At 41.2% G+C, this 27,073-nt stretch overlaps 2 protein-coding genes across 2 annotated transcripts in view; one reads left to right on the top strand and one right to left on the bottom strand.

Annotated features, from left to right (window-relative positions):
- Positions 1-3,177: 3,177 nt before the first annotated feature.
- Positions 3,178-9,764, bottom strand: LOC148057543 (uncharacterized). Its single transcript, XM_087766309.1, has 4 exons — positions 9,641-9,764; positions 7,648-7,742; positions 4,338-4,518; positions 3,178-3,564 (listed from the first exon to the last, which is right to left on the bottom strand). The coding sequence occupies exons 2-4, from the start codon at positions 7,731-7,733 to the stop codon at positions 3,496-3,498; spliced, it is 336 nt and encodes a 111-aa protein (XP_087622435.1). The 5' UTR covers positions 7,734-7,742; positions 9,641-9,764; the 3' UTR covers positions 3,178-3,495.
- A 352-nt stretch (positions 9,765-10,116) lies between these two features.
- The window catches only part of CUL1 (cullin 1), a 54,161-nt gene continuing 37,204 nt past the window's right edge, over positions 10,117-27,073 (top strand). Inside the window, exons 1-2 of the mRNA XM_087766298.1 lie at positions 10,117-10,243; positions 26,283-26,561. Coding sequence (XP_087622424.1) covers positions 26,422-26,561 — 140 coding nt within the window. The 5' untranslated portion in view covers positions 10,117-10,243; positions 26,283-26,421. The remainder of the gene's footprint in view (positions 10,244-26,282; positions 26,562-27,073) is intronic.

Genomic DNA, 27,073 nt, shown 5'->3' with positions numbered 1-27,073 from the left:
TTAACCTCAGCTAAGCTTTCCCTGAAGGAAAGGGTACTCTATAGAGGACAGAGATTGAGAGATTGACAACAGATCACCCCAGCAAGTTTGTTCACATCCTTGAAATGCAGAAGGACTGTTGGTCTCTCTCCCATGAGGCTTATTTATTGAGTGGTCTACCAGGGGAAAAGGGAAAGCCACCAAGTTTGTTATTGGCGATGTTGCTCAGAAGACAGCCCCAGCTGGGTTCCTCTCTGAAATGAGGAAATGTTTGTGCCTGTCTGAACAAACTGTTCTTTTAGGCAAAACACCATTATTCACATTGAAAACAACAGCAGAAAATGCTACTGCTTCTGCCCACTTCTGCTACAAAACGAGCATAATCACCTCTTAGAAACAACCAGGAAAAATAATACACACACACACACACACACACACACAAGCACACACATCTCTATGCCTATGCCTATAGCTGTATCTATACCTATATCTACGTCTATCTCTACACCTATCCCCTGGGTTAGTCCAAATAAACCCAGCTTTAAGCATATAAACTCTGAACTATCACGGCACTGAAGTAAAATCACCAGCTTGCCAGCATTTAAATCTATTATGACCAATCTCCTATGACGCTCCCTATTGGACCTTCCTCCTTGGAGGAATTCTGTGTACAGTGGCTAAACCCGATCCTGATCAGAGAGAAACTAATTCCTCTACAAGAAAATGCGTCCCGTGAAGTATCTAAAAGGGATCAAACCAAGGAAAGACAGCCTTGGAAGGTCTGAAGTTTCAGCCTGAGTAAGCATGCAGGAAGGATAAACTCTTGTTTTGAATCTGCTGAGTGTGAAAAGCTGAGCTGTGACTTGCAGGAGAAGTGTGCTCCTGTGAGACTTCTCGTCCTTGCTCTCCTCCCATCAGCTAGAAATATGGTGAGAAACAATTTCACAAATTAAGCCCAAAAAGCAGTGTTGCGGTATGAAAAATGCCCATGCAAAACATCCATTTGCTTCAGCATATATGTTGTGTCTGTGAACAGCTGCCTCTATATACACCATCACAAAATATCAAACCACTGCAGAAAAAAACTAAAAGGAATACATCTTTTACTAAGCATCAACAAAGCTTATAGTTCTGCTTCATGAGGAGCAGGTTCGCTGATACTCAAAGGAAAAAGAGGAATAACAAGAAGCATAACCAAGTTTGTCTTCCAGTCTGTAAAAACACCTACAAAGAGTGAGCCCTAACAAATTAAACCAATTCTGAGCCTTGGATCTCAGGCCCGAGAGAAACCTGCAGCCCAAGCAAGAAGATGATTGAAAAAGAAAAGGCAGTGGCTTGCTGAGTGCATGACTTGCCACAGTACGCAGCAGAGACATGAGCAGAAAGAGATCATTTCTGATTGAAAGTATTTAATCTAGAAATGGTTGAGGAGGAAAAAGAAAACAAACCAACACCATCTTCTTTCATTATGAATTCGCAGAGCAGACACATGCCTTTAAATGTGCGAACAAATATTCTGTTTTGGAATTTAAAATACTTTAAAGCTTAAAGTTGGGAACAAGGTGGACGTTTGCTCATCTTCCATCCCAAGAGACATCATAGAATCATCGAATACCAGGTTGGAATGGACCTCAAGGATCATCTGGTCCAGCCTTTCTAGCACAATCTAGGTGAGATGGCCCAGCACCATGTCCAGCTGAGCCTTAAACGTGTTCAGCATAGCGGAGTCAACCACTACGACATAATTCGGCTTTGCTCTGGATGGGCAATGGTGCTCCACTTACAATCTTGTGACACTACTTTGCATAAAGCCTCCACATCCTACCTTGAGAGTAGAACTATTAGAAGTGGTCAGGCAGTTGGACTAGATGATTGTTGTAGGTCCCTTCTAACTCTTCTCTCTTCTCTTCTCTTCTCTTCTCTTCTCTTCTCTTCTCTTCTCTTCTCTTCTCTTCTCTTCTCTTCTCTTCTCTTCTCTTCTCTTCTCTTCTCTTCTCTTCTCTTCTCTTCTCTTCTCTCTTCTCTCTTCTCCTCTCTTCTCTTCTCTTCTCTTCTCTTCTCTTCTCTTCTCTTCTCTTCTCTTCTCTTCTCTTCTCTTCTCTTCTCTTCTCTTCTCTTCTCTTCTCTTCTCTTCTCTTCTCTTCTCTTCTCTTCTCTTCTCTTCTCTTCTCTTCTCTCTTCTCTTCTCTTCTCTTCTTCTTCTCTTCTCTTCTCTTCTCTTCTCTTCTCTCTTCTCTTCTTCTTCTCTTCTCTCTTCTCTCTTCTCTCTTCTCTTCTCTTCTCTCTTCTCTTCTCTTCTCTTCTCTTCTCTTCTCTTCTCTTCTCTTCTCTTCTCTTCTCTTCTCTTCTCTTCTCTTCTCTTCTCTCTTCTTATGCTGGAATTCACTCTGCTGTAAACCTCTGAAGCAATCAGTCATTCAGGTGAAGAGCAGAGAAGAGTAAAATCAGAAGTCTTCAGGAGAGCTACTGTCCTGTGCCATTAATGGTGACAGAGCCAGCAAGAGTGCTTGACAGTGACTATAAAAGGAGTGGCAATTAACCACTGGTTACCGTATTTGTGCAGTGTACTTAGACTGCCTTTTTATTCAATATATGGATCTGGCAGTGCCTGTATTCCACATGCAGAGGTTGGTCTTTGTGAAGAACTATGTGATCTCTGCAAAATGTGTTTTACCTTCCAGTAAACATTCACAGCACAAGAAGCAGTAGAGCACAGAGTTTCATTTGCCACTGATAGATTCTTTCAAGCACCTTTGAATTTTGAAGCACAGGGGATCTCTCTTCTCAGTTAGTTTATAGAAACATTCATGATACACAGTAAGCCCAAGACTAATTTACTAGAAATGACGCACAATGCTGAACTCAAATTTTCCACTCAACAGAAAACCTGTAGAAATTGGTAGCCTCTTCACAGTATGTTCAAATACTGTAAACAACCATATCCCTTTCCCAAACACTTTGTTTTATATTTCCCATATCTTAGGCTGCAACCCGCCCAAGAAGGAACAGTAAGAGCAAAAACATGCCTGCTGCCTCTTGCTAGTTCAAGCAACAGAGGTTCTCAGACCCAGGGAGCAAACTGTGCTCAGCTCAAAAGCAAGAACAAAACCTTAAAATGGGGAACCATCACTTCTTGACCGAAACATGGAGGAAAATGGATCCGTCAGAAAAAGCAAGAGATGTTCAATACAGCTGTGCAACGTTTACCAAATATAAGTATTAGTACTGCAATACAGTATCATACAGGCATTACTAGCAGTGATTGTATTGCTTCCTTAAGTCTATGCTGTCAAAGTGACCAATAATTGACAGATTTGATGCTACTCATTAAGACCAACAAACCAGCACAGAAGTAGCTGATACCACTTAAGCACTTAATCTCAGTTTTGCTTTGTTTCGAGATTCTCTATCTGACATTAGGCATGGAAATTGAAAGACAAGAGGAGGATATTTTGTGGTTCTGGAGAGGTAATGCATATGAATAACAAAGATCACAGCCAGTGTGTATTCCTTATGTCAGCCTTCATAACACCGCTTTCTCTTAGCACTCACAACAATCCTTGCTGGTTTTGGCAAATATATTAGCTGGGAAAAAAAAAAAAAAAGACAGATGTAGTTTAGTAATCTCAAACTATTGGCAAATTTGAACCTACGGGCAGGAGGTCCCACCTCCCAGCTGAATGGCATAATAGCTCCCCACTCTTTTTCACTTCTGCAAAGCATAGTAAGGCTCATGCTAGTGCAACCAAAACCTAGTGCTACACGGGAAGAGCATTATCCTTCTAAGTGAGGCAAATTTATAGATCCCCTTAGAGAAAGAAAAAAAACCGAGGACAATACTCTCACTCTGATAGAAAAGAAAACAGAACTCTGTTGCTAGTACTCATAGACAAACTTTCCTTTCAGGTCAAATGAAATGCGTTGTGTCACACAAACTGAAGATTTAGGAGAGGAAGAGGGACAGAAAAGGGAGGGAAAGGAGGACATAGAGAGTTCTTTCAGCTGGAAAACAAACTGAAAATTTGCATCTGCCATGATCTGTAATAATTTCTGAAAACAGTTATCCACACAGACCTTCTCCCTGAAAAGAAAATAACTAGTAAGAATTTAATCAAAAAGAGGTAATTCAAAGCATTCTGCCTCAAATTGGTTAATGCCAGATTCAAATACAAAACCCTTGGAGGGCCTAGGGAGAATAAGACTTCTGAAAAAGCAGTTTGGTCAGGTAATGGGCAAATCTTTGTCCCGTTTCACAGGGAAAAGAGAGTAGTTTTCATTTGCTTCTAATGGTAATACTTTTCATTGGCTTCTAGTGCTAAGTTTGATGACAACAGATACAAAAGAAAGCTTAAAAATACCTTTTTAAGGACAAAACCAGTAGGAAAATGTTTTAAGCTGCTTCCTGGAGGTAGAAGAATATCATCTCTTCTGGTACATGCTCTTGATACACAAAAAGACTGAAATTTGGCCTCCGAATCTCCCAGATATTTGGAAACAGTATCTGCCATTGGATATATGACTGAGTACCCAGTATTCTGCCTATGAAGGAAGATGAAAAAAAACACGCATTAATGGGTCCTTATCCACTGTGTAAATGCAGAGTATCCAGAAAACTCTGTGCCTCTTTACCAGGTTGCAAGATAAATTTCAAACACATTGTTCTGACTTGTAGTAAGAAAAATCTTTACTCAGGCATGCACCTAATATATATCACACAACCTCCCTAGAAGTTTGACTGATCACCTTTTGCTGAACCACATTATTTTCACTCAGGCATTCTCACTTATGCTTAGGAATATATTTTTATGTGTGAGAGAGGTGCACAACTTATATACAGTCACTTCAATTTAAATCCATCGTACTCATGTACAGCTTGCTTCCCAATACAAAAAATTCCAGAGCTGATGGCACCTCTTAGCTATAGCCATACCTTGTAAAAATATTACCTGTGAAATTTTGGCTTTCAGGCTCAAAAAAAATGGATTTGAGAGTAAGTCTAATAGCATTTGGCTCTATCAAATTCCTGAGGAGCCTTCAGCCGTTCTCAAGGAAGAAGGACAGTGGAGAAAGTGTGCACTCACCACAACTGGTTGGAAACAAGCGCAAAACGGGCTTCCAGACATTCACCCTTCCTCATGGCAGATTCAGGTGTGTGAGTCAGAGTTGTTGGTGCTGTCTGTCCCTGTGCAGAACTAAAATCGCTTTTGGACTATGAGAATTCTTTACCTAGGAGTCTGAGTATTTCTGTTACACCACTGATAGGGTCTCCCAGTCATGCATGTGATAACCTCCACCCTGGTGCTCAGGGAGTTCCTTTCCAAAAAGAAGGAAAATACTGTAAAATGCTGGCATCAAATCTGATGAAAACCCATAGGCTTAAAAGCAGATGCTAGCAAGCCCACTTTCACATCATCAAATCCCTAACTCTATCAGGCTGTATCTATCCAGCACGTTGTGGAAAAATACAACAAAACAAACCCTCTAACTGAGTCTAGGAAACACCACTCAAACTTTTTTTGCATGTTTATCAGGCTAGGGAGAAGAGTTGCAGTCCCCTACCCACTAGCACTGCCAAGTGTGATGGGAATGCTCTTGCTTGCACATCTCCAACAAAGCCAACAGCAAAGTCTGCGCCATCAGCTTAGTGCTAAGTCTGCTCTCGAGAGATTTTTTTCAGACTGGTAACTTGCTAAATCTCCGTCCCTTCTCCACCTAGCTTGTATATCCTGATAACCTCTTTCAGATTTAGCAGATCCCATTTAACAAATTCATTTTAGTTTCACAGGCCTTCCCCTCCGAGTTCCATTTTCCCAGATCTTTTAAGGTGCAAGATTATTAGTTAGTTAAACTGTACATAGCCAGCAATTTTTGGTATCTAGATGTATTCTGAAGGCCAAATTATCCATTAATAACTTATTTTTGCAGCTCTATTATATTATTGCCCGAAGCAAATCATATTAACGTTTTCTTCGTCCTCACAGCATCCGAAGAATTTTCCTGGCAGAAAGTAAATAGCAGTGTCCCTTCATCTCTTTCACTGACTGGTTGCACACTTATAAATAAGAAGCATTGGACTAAGTAACCTAGATGAAAATAGTACTAGTTAATGTTCTCATACCTTTAAGAAAAGTCAGATGCGCAAATCAGAGTTCTACTTCATATATAAATTCGTTAAACACATTGAGGACTGAAAACATATGGTAGTTGCATTTAGTTACATTTTGTAATGTAACTTCAAAACTCTGCTATAATTCATCAAACAAATGTATTGGTTAGTGAAAAGCACATTGATCAGTGTAAGTATAACTCCAGTACTTTAACAGAAGTTGTACTGCAACATTTTGTTATCTAGAATAGTTTTGGAAGAGGCCTTTGAGTGAGACTTTCAGAAGTCATTCTCATTTTGTGAGCCCACTGAGCATAACTGAAGGAGTTCAAAATACTAAGTACCTTACCACCAATTAAAAAGTATGAATACACTCAGGAATCTCTGTAGCATAGTCTACACTAACTGTTAGGACAGATACAAGTCTAGCACTGACCTCTCTGCTCTTATCTATCCTCCCATCATATATTCTCTATGAACAGTAGTAACAATCTTGGCGTCTCGAAGAACTTTGCATCCAGGCTAGCTACTGTCACACAGGAATTTTCTTTATCTAGTTCTTCAAAACTGTTATTTACAAGCTGGAGTCTTGTAAATACACATACAGTGGTGTGGTTTGGTTTTTTTTGGGGGGGGGTCAGTATCATAATCAAAGAAATATTTGTTTATATTCAAGCTGGCTGTAGTTTATATAAGACATCATCATGTGGTGTGTTTGACCGCATTCACTACTTTTGCATATCTTACAGAGTCAGTAAATTCCAAAAAGCAGATTTGTCATGTTGTTTGATCAAACACTTTTGCAATATTTCCTCTCTCTCTCTCTCTCTTTCTTTGTTTTGCCAGCCTTAGTCACTGGTGCACTGGCAGCACAACGGAACTCATATTTGATAAGAATGTGGCAAAAAGTGTGGTTATCATCTACAATTAGCCTGTCCTCCTGGCTGTATTGAGAGGGTGATACAATTACTGTTTTCAGACAATCACTGTAGATATAACTAGCAGGGAAAGTATCCCTCCCCATCCATCCAGCCTCCTGACAGTAGTAATAAACTAGCAGCCACTGCACCTCTGTGTCTTTGAATGACAGGCTTTTCCTCTTTGCCAACAGGAGCTTCCTACTCAGAGCTTCCTACTCGCATCAACAGCAAACATTGTCATGATAATTTTCTTGCTTGATGTGTGCTGATTCATTGCTGATGCAACAAGTGAGAAAGCTGCAAGTTACTTTCGAAACAGGCCCCTCTCAGCAGCACTGCAAACTCACTTCAGTAAAAAAACAGTGGATTTCTCTCACAAAGTCTGTCCTTGAAATTTTGGCGGCCTCAATCTCCAGGGGAAGCTTCTCTCCTTTCATGTGAAGTACATGAATTCCATTGGACAATTTAAAATGCATTAGCCATCCTGCTATGAGTAATTTGGTAACATTTATTTTGGCATTCAATTCGCTTTTCTCTCTGTGACCACTTATCCTGCTACTGGAATTCTTTCAATGGATGTATGAATGAGTGGTGTTATACACCATGTCTAAATCGTCTAGTGAGGATTTTTTCATGGCCTACCTTTTCAGAGGGCCAACCGAGCTACCAGCATCATGAATAAAATCAGAGAACCGTGCCTTGTCCTTTTTAAAGTGTATGCAAATCATAATGCAACCCTAGAGAAAAAAAAAAAGAAACAAACCTTCAACACTCCAAATTGTCAGATCTCAAGCTTGTATTGCAGTTAATCACAAAAGCAAAAAAACCTAGTCTAGTGCAAGATGGTGCTAATTCAGACCTTCCTTCTCCCCATATTTTCTTCCCTTCCTGTCACGTCTCTTCCACTTTCCTTGCTTATCCATGGCTCTACTGTCCCCTTGTTTTAGGATTTGAAAACAATGTTGGCATTACCTCTGTGTAAAGACAACTGCTGTAAAATACGGCATTAAAACTTACTTTCCAAAACTGAAAAAACGGTCCTCATTTTTTATGATCAGTCCACCCTCCTTTGGATTTGGTTCCCGTCTCCCACAGGCTATTTTGTTTGCCCTCACTCTCCCCAGTCTTTAACACACCATGCAGAACTGGCCATGCTGATGCAGCATCCAGCATGACTAACACGAACTCTCCTCTAGTACAACTCATGTACGTAAGCAAGACAGAAATTTAGTCATGCCTAGGAATGGTATTTGCAAAGTATGTCTACATGGGCAAAATTAATATAAGCGTTGTGATGCCACCCAGCCAACTGAGAGAGTGTTCCAGCTCCACATTAAACCAGTTCCTGAGACAGTGCTGCTCAGGTGCTTAGCCAGCACTATTTCATTAGGAGAGCTGTGTCAACGACTTTGCTTGTGTCCACTTCAGTAGGCTGTGCCGTAGTAAGGCATTATTATACAGGGAAATAATTTTTCAAGCACTTAGGTGACTAAGGACCATTAGCTTTGAGGCGGCCAATTTTCAAAAATGGTGTACAGCTGGTGGAGCCAGGATGCAAGTGAAGCATTTTGCAAGAGCAAAGAAATCTTCCGTGTCTTTCTATAGCTTCCCGATTTCTCTTTCCTTTCCTATGAAGCTACTGCATTTTCTGGGTTGAACTCCTTACACTAAGGTAAAGGATAAGAACTTTTTATGACTTCGTTTGAGTTGCCTTAAATGTCTCCTGGTATAATTCAGACCAGAATCTGACTTCATCTCGGCAGGGAAAATCTGTGTGGTTTGTGAGAGTACAGTGCCAAGAGAACCTTGGCACAGCACAATACCAAGCATATGCAAACTCCATTCTTTTTCTTTGCAGCACGACTCCAGAAATATACTTCCACAGTCCTCAGGAATAAATAAGACAGGATCGACTCCAAAACATTACTTTTCTGAAACCTGTCTAAATTTCAGTATGATTTTGCATCACCCATTTCATACTGTTAAAAAGAAAAATCAACCGCCCCACTCGCAATCCACATAAAGGCGGTGCAAAGATGCTAGGAAGTTTAGATTTTTATCATCATAAATTAAAGTTACCTACACTAGGTATTTTTGCTCAAATTTGTTCATAGATTGCAAACAGGTTCATCTAACTACTTATCCCTAAATCAGTCAGACCAACTACCTTCACACATCTTCCAACCAGCTCACAGCTGAACAATAAAACTTCCTTTCTTTCAATTTCTACCCTGTTCTCTTTGCAATGCTGTTTTCCAAGTTGTTTTCTTATTAATCTGAAATTCGCAATTACAGGAAGATTTCTATGTTGTTATGACAGCTGCACTTTAATCGCCATCAAAGTTTTCAAGGCAGTGTTCACCTCGAGGTAATGTCTCTTTACATGAATAATTCAGAGGCGAGCCTCACAGCTTGGTTTAACACTTGCTCGACAAGGACAGGCTGTTAATGCACAGCTGTACCATCCACTCGGGCTCCCAGAGTGGCTATGGTGCAGCTCAGTATGTCCAGGACACGCTAGGAACCCGCGTTTCTCATAAATACAAAAGCGGCTACTTAGTTATGGATGGAGGAAAGTCTTATCACGTCTAATGGTGTCATCCACATCCGACAGCTCTTCTGGCACTGGACTAACTTGGGGGATGGCGTGGGGTGTCGGAGCGATGACCTCGGGCAGGGCTGGGGCCTGGCGGCCGAGCAGATGGCAGCCGCCCGGCCACCGCTCGCCCCCGGCTGGCTCATGCCGGCGGGCAGGCTTCGCGAAGGGGCCGAGCCCCCCAGCACCGCTAACCCCAGCCGGCAGCCGGCGCCTAGGCCCCGCGGCAGCCCCAGCGCGGCTGCGCCAGGCCCCGACCTGCCCCAGCTCTTCTCCTGGCGGGAGGAGGGAGGGAGCGGCCGGGCTCAGGTCACCCCGAGCTCTCCCGGCCCTGCCGGCGGGGAAAGGCCCCGCGACGCTGCCGCCCCGGCCCCTTCCCTCCGCAGCGCCCCTCGCCCGCCTTCAGGGAAGGGGAGGGACCGGGCGATCCCTCCCGGCGCGGGCACCCGCGGGCCTAGGCCCCCCGCGGGCCGCGGGGCCTCCCCGCGTCCGGGCCGGGGCGGGGCGGGCGGCGAGGGGCGGCGCCTCCGCGCTCTCCGGGCCGCGCTTGAGGGAGGTGGCGGCGGCGGCGGCAGATCCGGGCCTGGCGGAGGCGGAAGGGGCGGGCGGACGCGGCCTGACTCTGCGGGACGCGCGATGCTGGTGAGTGCGGGGAGGCCGCGGCGTTGTGTCGCAGCGAGGCCGCGCCGGGCCGGGCCGGGCCCGGGAGGAGGCGGCCCCGCTGGGCCGAGGCCGCGCGGGCCTGGCGGAGCAGGGCCCGGCACTGAGTCACTCCGCGGGGAGCAGGAGCGGGGGAAGGGGAGGCCGGGCCCGGCCTGCCCGCCCGCCCGCCTTTCTTCTCCCGGGCGCGCACCTGCCTGCGGAGCGAGGGAGGCGGCGGGAGCTGTTGTCCAGCCCGCTCCCAGATCCGGCCCCAGCAGCCGCGGGCCGGGTGGGAGCGGGGAGGCCGCGAACTGCGCACTCAAAATGCGTCGCCCCCGCTGGGGCGCGGGAGCCCGCCCCGCCGGCTGCTCGGCTGCCTCGGCCCCGCCGGATCTGCCCGCGGGCCGGCCGGCCTGCCCGCTCCCTCCCTCCCCGTGCCGGCCCGGGCCTCCCTTCCGCCTCCCTGCCCTCGCCCGTGACCGCGGCCCTCGCATGGCCTGGGCCGCCTCGGTGGCAGCCCCTGCTTTTCCCTCCCGCTCCGCGGGCTCTTAGACCCCGGCCCCTCGGGCCCGTCCTCCCGCAGCCCCGCGCCCCTGCTCTGCCCCCCGGCCCTGGGACTGCCCCCCCCCCCCCCCCCCCCCCCCCCAGCTGTCCCAGGCTTCTGCTCTCTTCTCCCCGTGAGCTTTTGTCCATAACCTCCCTGGGCACTGTTTTCGGGTGTTCACCTGCCTTCTCTCTTCCCTGTCCTTCTCTGTACTGCCTCCTTTCACCCTCTTGTATCCCAGCCTTCCCCGGAGCCCTAGTGACACTCAGGTCTGGTTAGGAGCTGTTTGGCTGTACCTAGAGAAATTCCCCTGTGTCCCCAGTGCCATCGTGGCTGCTGGGGGATGTTTGCCACAGCTCATCTTTGTCACCTTCTCCAGGTTTCTCCCGCTGTCAAGGACTGTGCACCAGGCTTCCCCTTGTTGCCCCCTACTGTTGTGGCCTTACCCGAGAAGGTGCCCCCTGTAACCTTTTATCTGTCTGTTTGTGCATTTATTGCCTCCAACCAGATGATCAGTCCTGCAGTTTTTTGTCGTTGCAAATAATCACCTCATTTGTTTCCCAGTAACTTTGCCACTGAAAGCTAACTATGTCCTTACTGGGATCCTTTTCCCATCCTTCTTATTAACTCTTCAAGTTACATGCCATCACCATCATTATCCCCCTATTACCTTTCCCCTTTCAGTTTTCTCCCTCCCAGTAACTATTTTCTTCACCATGTTTTTTTTGCCCTTCTGATCTGATTTTCCTGTCATTAAAACCTTCCTTGTGATCTCACCTAATACTCTTTCCTTTCCACATACTCCTTTCCTTTGTAGACTCACATGTCATCTCCCCCACGTTGTATTTAAATCCTCCAGCTGTGCCTTTGAGGAGAAAGGAATTTAACCCTAGGTTATCTGTATGCTTGTCAGTCAGCACTAAGAGGACCCAGATTACTTACTTGTTTTACCTTATTTTGTTTTCATTTGTTTTGTTATTGACTTACTCAGCAACCTTTCCCCAAGTTCATATATAATCATATACCTCCCCCTTAATACACACATAGTCTGGGGAAAAAAAAGTCTTGGAAATCCTTTTGGCAGGACTAGGAGGAATGGACCATGGAGACCAGAAATATCTAGTGGCCACGTAACTTAAATTAGACCAAATATTGTTTGTAATACCATATTGTGAATTGGTGCTTAGTTGATATGGAGTATGTTTGGGATGCATCCTTTTTGGAGAAGTAATAAGATACTTCACATGTACCATGGTACATAGTTTCTACTCCAAAGATGCTCACAGTGAAATGCTGCAATGTTGTGTATTGATGTCTGTGTTGCATTGACACTTTGTGTCTCTGCTGGTGACTCTACTAGAAAGAAGTCTTTTCCCCCTGCTTTGCGACTTCTCTTGTTTCTCCGTATTTGTTGCCCAACTTCTTATTTTACATCTTTCTTAGTTGCTTTGGTTCTTAAGATTGGTTACATTTCACAATCATATCATCACCATATATTTGAGGTGCGATTGAAACACTGGACATAGTTGTCCCATGGAGGTGTGGGGAACGCATTCAATCTTGGGAGTAATTTATACACCTGACTCTAGAATCTAGGCTCGGTGGCTAGCATTAACAGCTTCTTGTTTTCTCAGCTGAGTACACACAGACCCTAGTAACTCAACAGCAGCTCAAAGCAGCTGAACTAGGCTTCTGAACTGAATTACCCCTCTGGAGAAAACTTCTTCCATTGCCTATCCAGGGAGCATGTAGAGAACAGTTTCTTAGTTTAGGCACCTAAATTACGCATGTGCACCCCGCTCTTCGGCTGACAAAACAGTTGTACTGGTTTAACTAAATGATTTTTCTTCCACCTTAGTCCTTTTTACACTGGTTTGAACTTGCCTTATAACTTGAGCCTGTTACGTAGACTGTTGGCATGAGAAAATTGCATTGCTTTAATTTAAATAATTTAAATTAATTTAAACTAAATTGATGCACACCCTTATTTGGATACTGATTCTGGGGTGGCTTTTTTGAATTTAACTTAGTGTTGGTGTAAGGTCTTACATTCTAGCTGTATTGTTATGAAAACAATACTGAGTCCTTTGAGAAAGTTCTCTCAGATACTCAGCTTAAAAAGTGTTTTCTTAGTATTTATATGTTAAGATCTCCGAGTACTGCTTTTTATCTGTTGCGTTTCTCAAGTAGTGCCTAGTTCTGTGTAGTCCCAATTATTTCAGTAGGGCCCAGCTTAATGATGAGTCACATCCTGGGTGTCAGTGCTTGCGTGAATTGGGTATACCTGAAGTAGTCTCTCTTGGCATTGAAGTTTGGTTTTGGTTTTTTTTTTTTTTTTTTCAAATCCTAGTGGATGAAACAGCTTTAAAGATGTCCCACTCGCACTTATGCCACTCTCGACATCGAAAATTTGTATCATGAATGTGAAGTGAGGGAATTTTCCTAGTAAGATGTTGTCATTGTGTTACAGGTGGATATTGATGTCATGTGTACTACACTTTTCAGCGACGATTTTCTAACTTGTTGAGGGCAGAATCAAATTAAAGTTTAAGGTGGCTGGATCAGTGCTTCTGTTCAACAGCATGGCCATGCTGTTGTACTTCCCGTGCTGTCCAACAGGGTCTGTCTGTGTGCATCAGGAGGAAAACAGGGTAGGTGTCCTGCTTGGACAGGCAGGCCAGGAGGACGTGCAGAGGCAGTCCCAGCAGCCTGCAGGTCAGTACAGCCTTCCTGCTGCACAGAGCTTGGAGAAAAGGAGTGTGGAAAGCTTGGTCTTGGAAGTTCTGCGTGTGCTTTAGGAATGCATGAACTTGCTTTAAACTGACTAGGTGCCAGCATTGTTTTTTGGCAAGAGTAAACTCATAAAAACTCTTTAATTACTATGCTTTTCAGGATAATCTTCATGTAAAGAAATGGTTGTTGGAATCAACGTTTAGAGGCCTAGGTAAAAGTTGTAACCTATATAGCGTGCAAACTTAAGCTACTATTTTTTTTAATTTGTTACAGAGACCATTGAGTTTCCCTTACTTGTTAAAGGAAAATTTTCAGTAAGGAAAAGGCAAGAAAATTTAATGGTTGGAAAATTATAGAAAGCTGTTGAGCTTGTCTACATAAGTAACTTGCTATTTTATTGTAAGAGTTGTAGGTTTATCAGTGGAAGAATGACTACATATTGACTATTGATGGTTCTACAGCAATGCAGTTCAGACCTGTTACTGACATGACTAAATGACTTCGTAATAAAATTGTCGTGAGCTGATGTGCCCTGCTGTGGTGCTGTAACATAACTACAGAGGTGGAACATTGTCAGATTTAAACACTCGCATTATCCAGCATGAGTATATGAAGTATAATCAGGGAATGGCTACAGTACAGCTGCTGGGAGGAACACTGTTTTAGGAAATAACGCGTGTCCCAGTGGGTTATTTTCTGACAATTTTCTTTTTACCCACAGAACCTCTGATGCCACAGCAGTGAACTGCATCATGTTGCTATGTCACCTCTTCTTATAAATGATACAGGTCAAAATCAAATATATTTTTTTTAAATAAACGAAACATTTATTACATTCCACTTTATTTAATGTAACATTTCTTCAAATTCCTCTTCATCTGTGAACCTTGAAAACATTACTGAAGGCTGCCGTGAAAATAGGAAAATATTAATTCCATTTTGCGCTTCAGGAAACTGGTATGGAGTCATATGTAAATTTTTGCCAGACTTGGGATCTCTTGTACTTTATCCTCAAGATTGCCGTACCTTCTTTGCCAGTTGTATCCTGGACTTGTAAAAAGAAGTGTGGCTGGCAAGTTGAGGGAGGTGATTCTCGCCCTCTATTCTGCACTCCTGAGACCCCACCTGGAGCACTGCATCCAGCTCTGGGGTCCCCAGCACAAGACAGACACAGACCTGTTAGACTGGTCCCAGAGGAGGGCCATGAAAATGGTTAGAAGCTGAGGGAGTTGGAGTTGTTCAGCCTGGAGAAGAGAAGGCTCCAGGGAGACCTTATTGAGGCCTTTCAATATATAAAGGGGGCTTACAAGAAAGATGAAGAGAGACTTTTTACCAAGGCCTGTAGTGACAAAACAAGGGTCAATGGTTTGAAACTGAAAGAGGGTAGATTTAGATTGGACATAAGGAAGAAATTTTTTACAATAAAGGTTGTGAGACACTGGACCAGGTTGCCCAGAGAAGTTGTGGATGCCCTATTGCTGGAAGTGTTCGAGGTCAGGCTCGCTACGGCTTTGAGCAACCTGATCTAGTGAAAGATGTCCCTGCCTATGGCAGAGGGGTTGGACTAGATGATCTTTAAAGGTCCCTTCCAGCCCAAACTGTTCTATGGTTCTGTGATTCTTGAATAAACAATATAACTTTGATATAATGTTCTAAAAACTCAGGAAAAATTAATGCCGTCTCCTTTCCTTCCCTTCTTGATTATTCTGGTTTTGAAGTCAGAAGGTTTCATTGCTGTAGCTTGGTCTAGCAGGTATGAAGCATTGCTTGACAACAGTACTAAGAATAAAGGATCAAATACATTTTCTCTGAGGTCTTTGTAGTTATGCACTAGATTTGAATATTGGTTCAATAGCGTTGACTTCTGTTTTTCTTTAAATTAGAAGTACCTGAAGGTGATATGAAAATGCTCCCTGTCTTTGGGTTTCGTTAGGTTTGCTCTAGTTAATGTTGCTTATGTCTCAAGCTTGGTGTTACTATGAAGGGGAAATGGAAACTTTTTAGTCACACATAGGATGGTGAGGGTCGCGATGATTGAAAGTTTTTTGCAGTGCGGGCAGCTTCTCACTCTGCTCTGGTAATGTACTGATCTTTTGAAGACACGGGCATGCTTCTCATCTCCCATTTTCATGGAGATACTGGTGGTTTACCTACTGGGACCCAGATGTGTTCAATTCATTAATATACAAGGTAGACAAAAGTTAATTTTTTTTAAATTTCAAGCAGGGAGCTACAAGAATTTGTTTTATTAGGAATGCAGTAGCTGAACTCAGAAACTTCTTGTTTGTATTTTTAATTTGCATCTGATGTAACTTGGGTTTTTGTTGCTCTGTGTGTTGAAGGTTGGACAATATCTTAATGTGGATTAGAGTTCAGAAGTAAGGTTGCTGGTGTGAACTGAGTTCACCCTGGTTTGCTCTGTAATTTAAACTTAAATTCATATGCAAATTTGTAAGCTCCTCTAGTCTCAGAGCCGTGGAGACTGTCATCTGGAAGTTTTATCTAAAGTTTGGAGGACTGAATTGAGTGGAAGAAAGAGGGTTGTAGGAAATAGTTCTTGTTTTGTTAGCTGCTAGTCTTTCCATCTTCCTTTTCATGGTAATAGTGTCATGGGCAAGCATTCTGCTTGCTTTTGGGTAGCCGAAGGAGAAACTTTTCACTGTACAGTTGAAAACACTTCTTAAAAAATGTCTGCATTTTTTTTTTTTTTTAAGAAAACAGACCATTCTCTTACTGTGCTTTTTTCAGAGATAACTTTGAAAAAGTTTTGTTATCTCTGAAAGTGTACCTCTTCTAGCGTGCCATCACTGATAGGAGTAGTATAAAATCAAAATGTATCAAAATGTATATGCTTAAGTAAATCAATTAAATGGATTTTGTTAGGTTCTAATGCAGGCTTAGCTTTAAAACTTAATGGTGCAAGTTAAATCAACAAGAAGCAGGATTTACAACAACAGCAGTGGCTGTTAGGGATGTGCATCAATTTTAACTTTTACAAAATTAAGATAAACCATTTCACTTCTGTGCCAGGCATGCCTGTTGCAGTCATTAGAGGTCAAAACTGATTAAAAATTTTCTGAAAATGATAATGAATTTATGTGGAACTAACTCTTCGTGAGGCATAAATTCTTTGCTGTGAGTTAGGGCTGTTACAGTTCAGATTTCATGGTTGAACCAGAAAAATCATGTATGAATCCCTTTATAGGCTTTAATGAGAAACTTCCACAGGCAACAAGAATGAGAACTGAGTAAGCGCGCCTTGTCAATATTTAGGCATCTGGAATGAAATATGTAGGAGCTGTGCTGTTCATTGCTAACAGTGTTTGCAGTGCTATACCACAGCAGAAATCTAGATCACTAGCAGATGTATCAATGCACTTAATATAGACCTGATTTTAAAAAAAAAAAAAAAGATAGAGGGGGCAGCTTTTGCAGGGTAGTGATTTTGTCGCATGCAGGAAATGAATCCGAGTTAACTGCAGCAGTCCTTGATTTGTAGACTTTTTACTATATAATAGTTGCAATCCTTGTTGCTTCTGAATGAAACATGAGCATGAAGGTGAATATAGGAGGAAGCTCTTCAGTATTTTAAGCTGTGCTCTTGTGGTATATTTGAACATCTAAAAATGTCAGACTGTTTGCAAGACAAATCTCTGTGACCGTAATCTTTATTTATAAATTGAAGTGGCAAACTGATTTTCCTTGGTCAGTTTAGCTCTTGCAAATGTAGCAAGATGGAAGATGCTGTAAAATTAGCAAGCATTTGGGAAGAGATTCCAGCCGGAATTGTTTTATGTACGTTAACATTAGTACTTTTTAAAGTTACTGATCACCACCTTTGAAGAGCATGAGAAAACTTTGTATGGAAACATGATTACAGGTGAAAATTCCTGATTGCATCTAACAGGTCAGTATGAAAGTGTATGTTCTGGTGTGCTAAGTGCCGTTATAATGGAGGGGGATTTGTGTCGGGGTTCAGAGGCTTGCCCTGCGGGTTCTGGCAGAGATCGTGCTCTGTCTGAAGTGGACTCTAAGACCATACCAAGATTTTCTTGGTGAAGATCAGTAGGATCATGGTGTTTCAGCTTATTAAGTTGGTTTTAGTTAAAGTTTTGATGGCTGGTAAGAGCTTTTAGGAAAGCAGTTATGTGTAAGAATTGTTCTCATAGGATCATTAGGGTCTCTAAACTCGCCCAAGATATTTCAGAGTTTCCAGAGTCTTCTGTGTTTGTTCCTGCTAAATTGCATTTGATATGACTCTCCATGGCCATCTTTTTTTTTTTTTTTTTTTCATCTTTCTAAGAAAAACAAGGTGTATTGTTCTATCTTCTGCTTGGCATATTGGGTATGTTTTCATCATGTTTTCATGGCTTGTCCTCCCTCATTTTCCTTTTCTGCATCTTTCTGGCTGATTCAAGAAAGTGGGAATACTCAAGGCCCTTTGTATTGTGTAAACCTTTCTTCCTCCTCTTCAGTGTGCTCCTGTCTTCACTGGAGTTTCTCTTCACGCAGTGTTGCTCTTTTCCTAGTCTGCAGTCTTCCTTCCTCCAAGATGTAAGAGCTGAGCATAATCAGTGTTTTAAGAAGCTACGAAGCTTGTCACTGCAGGCTCAGTTAAAAAACACTGTAGGGTCTGCATCTGTTTGTAGCACAGGAGAACCCGAGACCTCAGGTTAGAGAGGACATGTTCAGTTTAGGAGTAGTCTAAAAACTTCGTACACAAGGATTACTTGAACAGCAAAAAAGTGAACTCTCTTAAAGATGGCCAAAGAAAACCTGAAAAGTTTTACCCGTATAGTAGTGATAAGGATATGGTCCCTTACATTGTTTGCAAAGTTGATGTTGATGCAGTAAGTTTTCTTGTTGGTAGGATTGTTAGTATTGACCAAAATTTACTTCAGCAGAAGGGGGAGTTTGCTTGTATAGATACATCCCCAAACCTTGTCTAGTCTAGTCTAGACCTAGCCTCTGTTTATTAGGCAGCATGTATATGTGTTTTTTTTTTTTGTTTTGTTTTGTATAAGCTATTACATTACTGTAGTGAGATCTCTGTCAAAAGTTGCAGGAACTGTTTGCTCAAGGAAGACAAAGGTGAAGCTGAAATCAAGAAGGAAGACTGTTAAAGAACTAATAAAAGAATAGACAAAGAGAAATGAAAAAGTGACACACTGAAACTTGCTTGGCGCTCTTCGGAGGAATAGTTATTTATGTTTTGGAAAAATCATTGTAATCAGGCATCCAAATTAACCATGTCAGTTAAAAAGGCTTTTAGTGAACGTGATCATGCATAATTTAAGTGAATAAGAAAGGTATAAAAACTGCAATTCCAAGTTATTTCCATATATTCTGTTTAAATTTGAAAATAAAGGTGAATTTAAGTGTCTTTCTAGCTGTGAAGAACACATCCAGGCTTTTGTTTTATTTTTATCAGCTGGGAACTGTATCACTGGTGCATAAAGTAATGTAGGGGTGTATTCCTTACAGTGCTTTAGGTACCATTGATCAGAGCTGTAACACATAGAGGAGGGGGTGTGGGAAGAACACTGAAGCCCTGAATGAAGGCATTGTCAGGGAGGTAAAGTAGCAACTGCTCAAACTTTACACCAAATTTACACAACTTAGTATTAAACTACTGACAAATTGAGCCTACTTGCTTATACTCTAAATTTTTTTTTTTTTTTTTTTTTTTTAAATGCTACACAGAATGCTTTTACCACCCAAAGACAACTTTTGGAAGAGAAGAGTATATGCATGTATACATCTGCCTTTTTCTCATAACGAGAAGAACGGAATTTAACTCTCTTGAAAATAAGATGAGCTGAAGCTTTCACACTACATATAACTCAATATTTTGTAATAATACAGAGGAACTGAACATTGTAATTTGCATAATTTGTCTCTTAAATATCTTTATTGAAAAGGGAGAAGAGATTCTAATATTTCTCTTGTGGTACTGATATGATTTCTGGAATGACCATTTTTTACAGTAGTTGTGGTTTCATTTTGCTGGGGCACAGTGGTAATGTCTGCTATAGGCAGATTCTCCAGATTTTGATTAATTACACATTTGTAGCATGTCAGGTGCTAAGGTCATTATGCTTGCACCTAGACTTGCTTTAAGGATTGGGTCACTTTACACGCATAAACTGTCTGCCTAGTTTATAGTCTGTATATTTAGTGACCTAAAATACCGCTGGACAGAAATGTCAGTGCTATAAAATGTTGCATGCAGGACCATGGCTCAGCTAAGCTATGTTACATTATAGTTTTGAGCTCATAATGGTAACCTCAACTGAAGTCAAGTAAACGCAAAATAATTAATTTGCACGTAAATAGATATAAAACGTGTCTTTGAAATCATAAATTGTGAGTGCAAGTGATGATAGGGACAAAACAGAATTATTTCTCTTGTCTCTTTCCACTCCATCAAACGTAAATGTGTGCTAGAATGGAGGTTGCATCCTTTAGGCTTCAAGAGACATTTTTTAACCTGGAAAAAATTTTCCAAGAAATAGCTTATACATTGTAAAGGCAAAGAAGTAAAAGGTGAAAGCAAAGAGAATTTTTAAGTGTCTCCCCACCCTGCCCCAGTGCTTATATCTGATTAGTCATGTAGATTGTATCTTACAGGCTAACTAGCAGTGGAGGGAGGTATATTGTTCTCAGCTCTGTACTTTGCATTTACATGCCTTTTCAAAAGGTGTGTGTTTGCGTAACTTCAAGAGCAATCTTAAGCCTTGTTTGTAGGATGGATGTGTGAAACTGTCCATGTTTGGTAAGAGAGGATATATGAATAAGAAATTGACTTCTTTGGTTAGGAGAGGGGTTTGGTTTATTCTGTGGTATGTTTTGTATCAAGCCTAACACTGCAAACAATAAATATGCCTTTGGATGCTTATTGTAAGGCAAAAACTTGCCAAATGTTTTGATATGGTAATACTTTAGGATCACTTCAACTTATAGCAATTTTGAAGTTTATGTGAGCTAGAGTATAAACCACCATCCAATATCTTAAGTTGTTTTTAAAATAGTATGAGAACAAGAAAATGGCTTGCGTTAGAAGAAAGGTAGTGTTTAATGTGCTTCTGTTTTAGTTTTTTGAAAATACTTTTTGTGTGCTTGTGTCGTATGGCATTGGTTCAATCAGTATTGCATATCTTGGGTAAATAACCTGAATAGTTTCCTTGGTTCTGCGTGGAGGTAGCAGAGACTTTGAGGGAGTAAAACTGGTTGGGAACCTTTTTGAGTGTTGCTATTTACTGAATACAAGAGCATCTATTGACTTTCTGGATCAGACTTGCTGAAATATGGCAACAGGAGAGCAGGATAAAGTAAGTTAGAGGAGTCAAACTGGAAAAATGGGAGGGAAAGAGTTTGGCAAGAGGAATTTTATTTTGCATTTTTAGGTGTGTGGCTGTATTAAACTCACTCCTCTTTCTTGTCTTTTGAAGCCAAAGATTGAATGTTTATTATGCTTTATCCTTTCAGCGCAGAGGGCTGATATTTTGCTTGTAGTGGCCATTTAAGTGAACATGCTCACTGCACCAATTTTTACAAAAGCTGTCAAACTGCAGCCAGTGGCCAAATGAACTTGTACTTTATTTTTGTTACTGGGAAACTTGCATTCAGTTCTAGAAAATGGATTTGAAGCAGTGTACAGAGGTGAAATTCTGACTTTTAATACACACTTGTAAACTTTGGAAACCTCATAACACTAAAGGTCTTTGAACTTATTTTTGATGGCATTCATTCCACTGTAGCTTATTAGTGAAACTTGCTTCTCTTCCCTAATGTGTCTGGTTTTAGTATGATTAAATCTGGTCACCTTAGCTCACACTATTAGGCGTGACAAGAGTGTTCTCCTCATGTTTGAAATTAGACAAGGGATAAAATACTTGGAAACGACTAAGTCTAGGTCCTGTGCCTCTCTACTGTGTTTTTAAGAAAATGCTATCTGGGCTGTTGGGTCAGCTGGAAAACCTTGCTCTGGACCTATAAGGTCTTACTGGGCCAAGAAGCTGACAACTTCAAATTCTATCTGTAACTATTGAAGTAAGCTATCTTGAAATCTGTAGTTTAGAAATAAGCGGTTGTGGGAGAACAACAGGTGATGCTTAGGCCTTGGAGCTGTGAAGCTGAAAGTTACATTGTATTAGGACATAAAAATGAGGTAGTCACTCCAGCAGATTGCTTGAGATGCTGTAAATCCAGTGGGGTTTATTATGTTTTTTTATATAAAAGTAGGATTAACTTTCAGATTTTCTTGTAGGCCTCATTTGGCAAACACATCGTTTTCCTCAGATGTGATATCTAAAAGAAATACTGTTTATTATTAGATGATCAGTAAAAACAAACCCACTGTTTCCCAATGAGATGTGTTTGCTTGCATACGAGGTGTGTCATGTCGTGGTCCCCCCACTAATGAAAAGGAGGGAATAGCATTTCCCTCTGTCCTTCAAGACTGTTGTTCCAAAGTTTTGGCAGAAATATTACCTCCTTTGGACAATTGCCATGGGCAGAAATGACAGTTTTGTTTGACTGTTTTAATTGCAGTGCTTGAATACAGGGTTGAAAGATAGAATGGCTTTGAACACTGTCATACTGCTGCATCAAATTCTGTGTATATCAGCTGGAAACTGCAGGGGGAATTTTTTTTTTTCATGTAAATATAGCTGGTCCTGAAGGTCTAACGAAGTCTGGGTTCTCTGATCCAGAGGTACAGAGCGGATGTTGCAACTTGGGCAGGCGGTCCTGTCCATGTAGCAGGTCACCAGTAAGTTTAATCTGTTTGGGTGAGAAACCACAGTGATGGTCAGTTCAAGACTGACTTGTGCGTAGTCTTACCAACAGCACTTCAGAAGGTGAGAGATCTCACTGACGTAAAGGTTATGACTTAATGTTGAGGTTTTAATTCACCTGTAGCAATTCATGGTTCTTGGGAGGGCACCTTGCTCTTGGCAGTTGTGCACAACCTGGGCACTGAGAAACGGTAAGACTTCTAAACTCTCCTTTCTCCTTCTTTATAAGTTTAGCAATTGGGACATTGAGTAAAGAGATGCAGCGTAACTTCTGTGGACCAGATTTGACCTTCCAGAATTGTTTGCCTAGGAGAGGTTTTCTGTGCGTGCATCACAAAAATAATTCTGAAAGCTACACTTAAACTTTTCACAGGAAGTAAAACTTCATATTTTCACTGGGTGTTATATATGGTATAATAACAACTGTGCCGAGTAACAAAGCTTTGTTTTACCCCTCCTCTCTCTATACATGTAACACCATCGCTTAGTTTAATCACTAAGTACAAATGGTTGCTTTCATAAATATGCTTTTGTAGTTAAAGTATTCTTATGTAGTGAAACTTTACTCCTGCTAAGGTAATGTGTTCATAATTACCTTTCTATTTTTCTGCACATGAATAAATCTGCAAAAAAATTAGTAGTAGTTTATAGCATTATTCATCTATTGCGTTATTTCCCAGCTGTGTTAACTAGTAACTAACTGGAAGAAGTTAATTATTTGAGTCTAGGAAGTTAGTGACATGATGCTATCGTTCCGTATTCATGTCTGTAACTACAAAAGTCAAACTGGAAGCCAGCCAAGGGATAGTGAGGTAATGTTGTCAAATGCAGTGGAATTCATTGCTTATAAAAAAAAAAAGATTTCTGTGTAGTGGACTGCATGAGAAAATAAAAATAAAAGTTTAGTTCTTTCTCATGGCGTTGTTTTTAATGGCTACATCCTGACTTAAATACAGAGGGTTACTTTAGTGGGAGAGGAGGGAAAATTAATACAGTGTGAATGAGGAACACCTTGAGTTTAAAAGATTGTGGGAAAAGTAGTATCTGTAGAGGCACCAGGGTACCTAAAAACTAGGAGATGCTCAGAGAAGAAAGTTAAGTATTTCCATTGTCATAGAGGGGGAAACTCTACACCTGCTGGGCAGCCGGTGACCGCAGGCTGGCAATGGAAGGGTGGCTGCCTCTTAGCGGCACCTGGAGGGGTGTCCGAGTAAGAGCTCCAGCTGTCGCTCCTCTCTGTGGGCTGCCTGGGAAGGGTCCCTGGCCCAGTTGTGGACTATTGTAATGGTTTTTAGGCTTTCTGCTAGCTAGCAAGGGGTTGGCATTTTGTTATGAACTTTTGTACAGCAGTGAAGTATTTTGTATTAGTTATGCCAAAATATTTTTACTAAAATGCACTCTAATTCTAGGCTGCTTGCTTTTTTGCAGATTAAGAGCATAATGGTCAGTTACTTTTTACACATATTGTAGTTGTAGTAGAGTTGGTGTAGTTTCATAACAGTGTTTTCTCTTGCTTGTGTGGAGAGTTCAAATAGTACCTGATTTAAGGAACCAAAAAGTTTCTTCTCTCCTGGATTGTAGACATTGCATTAATTTTCTTGCTTTGTATTGCAATGCCGACTTAGGATCATAGTCCAAGATCGTGGGTGTGTAACGTGCACAGAGTGTTTCCCGCACTAGAGGCGAATAGCCACTTGTGGACCTTTGTTCTTTGTGGCTTTCGTTGCTCAGTCGTGGAAGTCCATCATTATTAGTACTGCAGCAGGTTCGATTTCCAGAAGTTAAAGAAGTTAAATACAAACAAGGTACGATCTGTATTGCACTTCAGGATGATGATGCATTATTCCCATGTGTCTTTAATAACCAGCTTGCTGTAATTATAGAAACAGAATGGCAAGGTTAAAACTTAAGTGTATGTTTTATAAGATATATATTGACTGAATTCTTGTTTTTCTACCTAATCTTCTAAGTAATTGTTGCTCATGTAAAAAGAAAAATTAGCTACAGAAGCAGTTTATGTCTGATTGAAATAAGACGGTACTTGTTGCTCAGGTTGACATAGTGAAAATACTTCTCTGTTTTTTACTTAGAGCTTGAGATCTACATGCTTATGGGTGATGGATTGTAAAAGACAATGACAAAAAAGACAAAAGACAAAAAGACAAGGAGTGGAGTCATTGACTAAAAAAACTGAAGAAATGTCTCGATCTTAACTGAGGAGAAAAGGCAGAAGAGAAGTCGTACAAATAATTGGGCAGGGATCAGGGAGGGTAGAACAGAATACTTAATCTTTAAAAAGTGTGAAACCTGGAGTGGAACATGCAATAGCCTAGAAGTGGCTGTGACAAAGTACCTATGACATACTGTAGATCCTGAAGGAATATCTTTATTTTCCCCTGCTGAAAGGTCAAAAACAAATAATAGGATTTATCAGGTCTTGGCCTATATTATCCTTGAAATCATGAAAGAGTTCATATGAGCCTTGGCCAGCAGGCTCCGTTACAGGACAGGTTATCATAAAGCTGTATTCTTGTCTGTAGAAACATGGCAAAAAGTCATCGTATGTTTCACTGTTTGAGTATTTCGGTGCATGATGCAGTAGGCTACAGAATCACAGAAATGTTTGGGCTGGAAGGGACCTTTAAAGATCATCTAGTCCAACCTCCCTGCCATGGGCAGGGACATCTTTCACTAGATCAGGTTGCTCAGAGCCCCATCCAACCTGACCTTGAACACGTTGAGGGGTGGGGCATCTGCAACTTCCCTGGGCAACCTGTTCCAGTGTCTCATCACCCTCCTTGTAAAAAATTTCTTCCTTATGTCCAATCTAAATCTACCCTCTTTCAGTTTCAAACCATTGACCCTTGTTCTGTTACTACAGGCCTTCGTAAAAAGTCTTTTTCTCTCTTTTTTTGTAAGCTCCCTTTTTATATTGAAAGGCTGCAGTAAGACTAAGTTGGCTCTGACTTACTACAACTCTGTTATTTGTGGGTTTTTTAAATCATGTTACCTCCTTTGTAATTTTCTAGTATCATCTTAATTTTGTTGCTACGGTGGATGAGACATGTTAAAATTGCAAAATATTTTTAAGGACTTCTGTAAAAATGGATCTTCTCTGCTTGATGTTCTCAGTAGTCCTTTCCAGGTGACTGTTTTCCTACTCTGTCATTTCGTGAAGCTGATGAATTGATAACCATCTTTTCACTGCCTCCCAAACTTTGTGTGCTTAAGCACTCATGGGAGTAGTGCATTTTCTTAGTTTCTTATTCTTTCTTTCACAGTTCAGGCAATCTTTATTTTGTGCACTCCATTAGTTGTTCTTTCTTTCCACTGTTGTTGGCTGCATATTCTCTTGCTGGTAGGATGACATTGAAGGAAGCAGTGTTCATTTACTCAGCAAAGAAATTGATGTAAGGATGCGTTTACCAGACAGAAAAATTCTCTGCTCCCAAAGTACCTTGGACTTTCAGGTTACCTGTAATAGAATCTCAAGTCTGAAAGAGTTACTGATAACCAAAGAAAAATAGTTGGTCTTAGTATCTTCTGGTTCATCTTGGATATCCCCATCAGTATTCTTGTTAAACAGTGAGTTACCACAGAACCCTGAGTTGTTTGGAAATACTGGAGTTTTACTGTTGTATAGGGAGGAAACACTTCTTACTAGGATAGTGTCTGCTGCTTGGAAAGATTTTTTTACTGTTACATTTTCTTATTAGCATTAGGGTTTTGCTGTCAGTAGCACTGGCCTAAGTACCTACAGGCTTTGGACAGATCTGGGCACTGACAGTCACGTTTTGTAGTGGATTGCTGAATTGCAAAATTATGTTCCTTGGTTCTGGTGTTTCATATCTCATCATGGATTTCTCATCTGTGTAAATGAAAATAATTAATTTTGGATCTTTTTCTCTAGTGTGAATGAATTTGGACTGTCATATAACATCTATATTTTCTTTTCCTTTTGCAGATTATCTTCCTGGGAAACATCAGTCTTTGTATGTAAAGAATATCTCACTGAGTTTAGAATGTTACTTGACTTGTGATTCTGATGGAGGAATAACCAGATCTCAGGCTGCTACACTGGAAGACTTTACAGGAAATACAAAATGTCATCTAATAGGAGTCAGAACCCACATGGACTTAAACAGATCGGTCTCGACCAGATATGGGATGACCTAAGAGCTGGAATTCAACAGGTTTACACCAGACAAAGTATGGCAAAATCCAGATACATGGAACTCTACACGTATCCTAATGCCTAAGCCAGTTAGTACTTCCACTGTTAGTAGATTAGAGGTAGCTTTTTAATTTTCTAAACTCAAAATTGCTTCATAACTATTTGACCTCGTGGCTTTTAAGAATATATTTTTATTTTGAAGGTTAGCCTTTTCTATTTAATCTTACTGGCAAATAAGCAGGAACATTCTGTTGTCTGGAAAACTGTATTCGTAATTACGGCTACCTCTGAATTTCAGGTTTGATTACTATTATCTTTGACAGAGCAGGTGTTTAAAGTGATTTTATTAATAGGCCCAATTTTGAGTCCACAATACACCAAAAGAAAACAGAAATTCTTTTCCCTTTATATGTTAGTATCTGGCATTATACTGCAGGTCTTATTGGTAATAATGTCCGTTTACATGGAAAATTTTTCTCTTGTCAACATCAGAGTAGTACTTTGCTCTTGAGTTGGTTTTATAATTTTCCAGCTGCAGTGAGAATGCACACAGTGGATTTCTTTTGAATTCCTACCTTGCA

The sequence above is a fragment of the Nipponia nippon genome, unplaced genomic scaffold (genome assembly GCF_047370975.1).
Source record: "Nipponia nippon isolate SJK-2023a ecotype South Korea unplaced genomic scaffold, ASM4737097v1 scaffold_1, whole genome shotgun sequence".
NCBI lineage: Eukaryota > Metazoa > Chordata > Aves > Pelecaniformes > Threskiornithidae > Nipponia > Nipponia nippon.
The sequence above is the reverse complement of the archived record's forward strand: the minus strand, read 5'-3'. Positions and strand labels throughout refer to the sequence as shown.

Excerpts from the sequence above, each read along its gene's own strand:
- LOC148057543 (XM_087766309.1), bottom strand. The coding sequence starts at position 7,733 with ATGATTTGCATACACTTTAAAAAGGACAAGGCACGGTTCTCTGATTTT. Across the intron at positions 4,519-7,647 it reads TCGGTTGGCCCTCTGAAAAG|GCAGAATACTGGGTACTCAG; the intron begins GTAGGCCATGAA and ends CTTCCTTCATAG. Across the intron at positions 3,565-4,337 it reads CTGGTTTTGTCCTTAAAAAG|CTAATATATTTGCCAAAACC; the intron begins GTATTTTTAAGC and ends TTTTTTTCCCAG.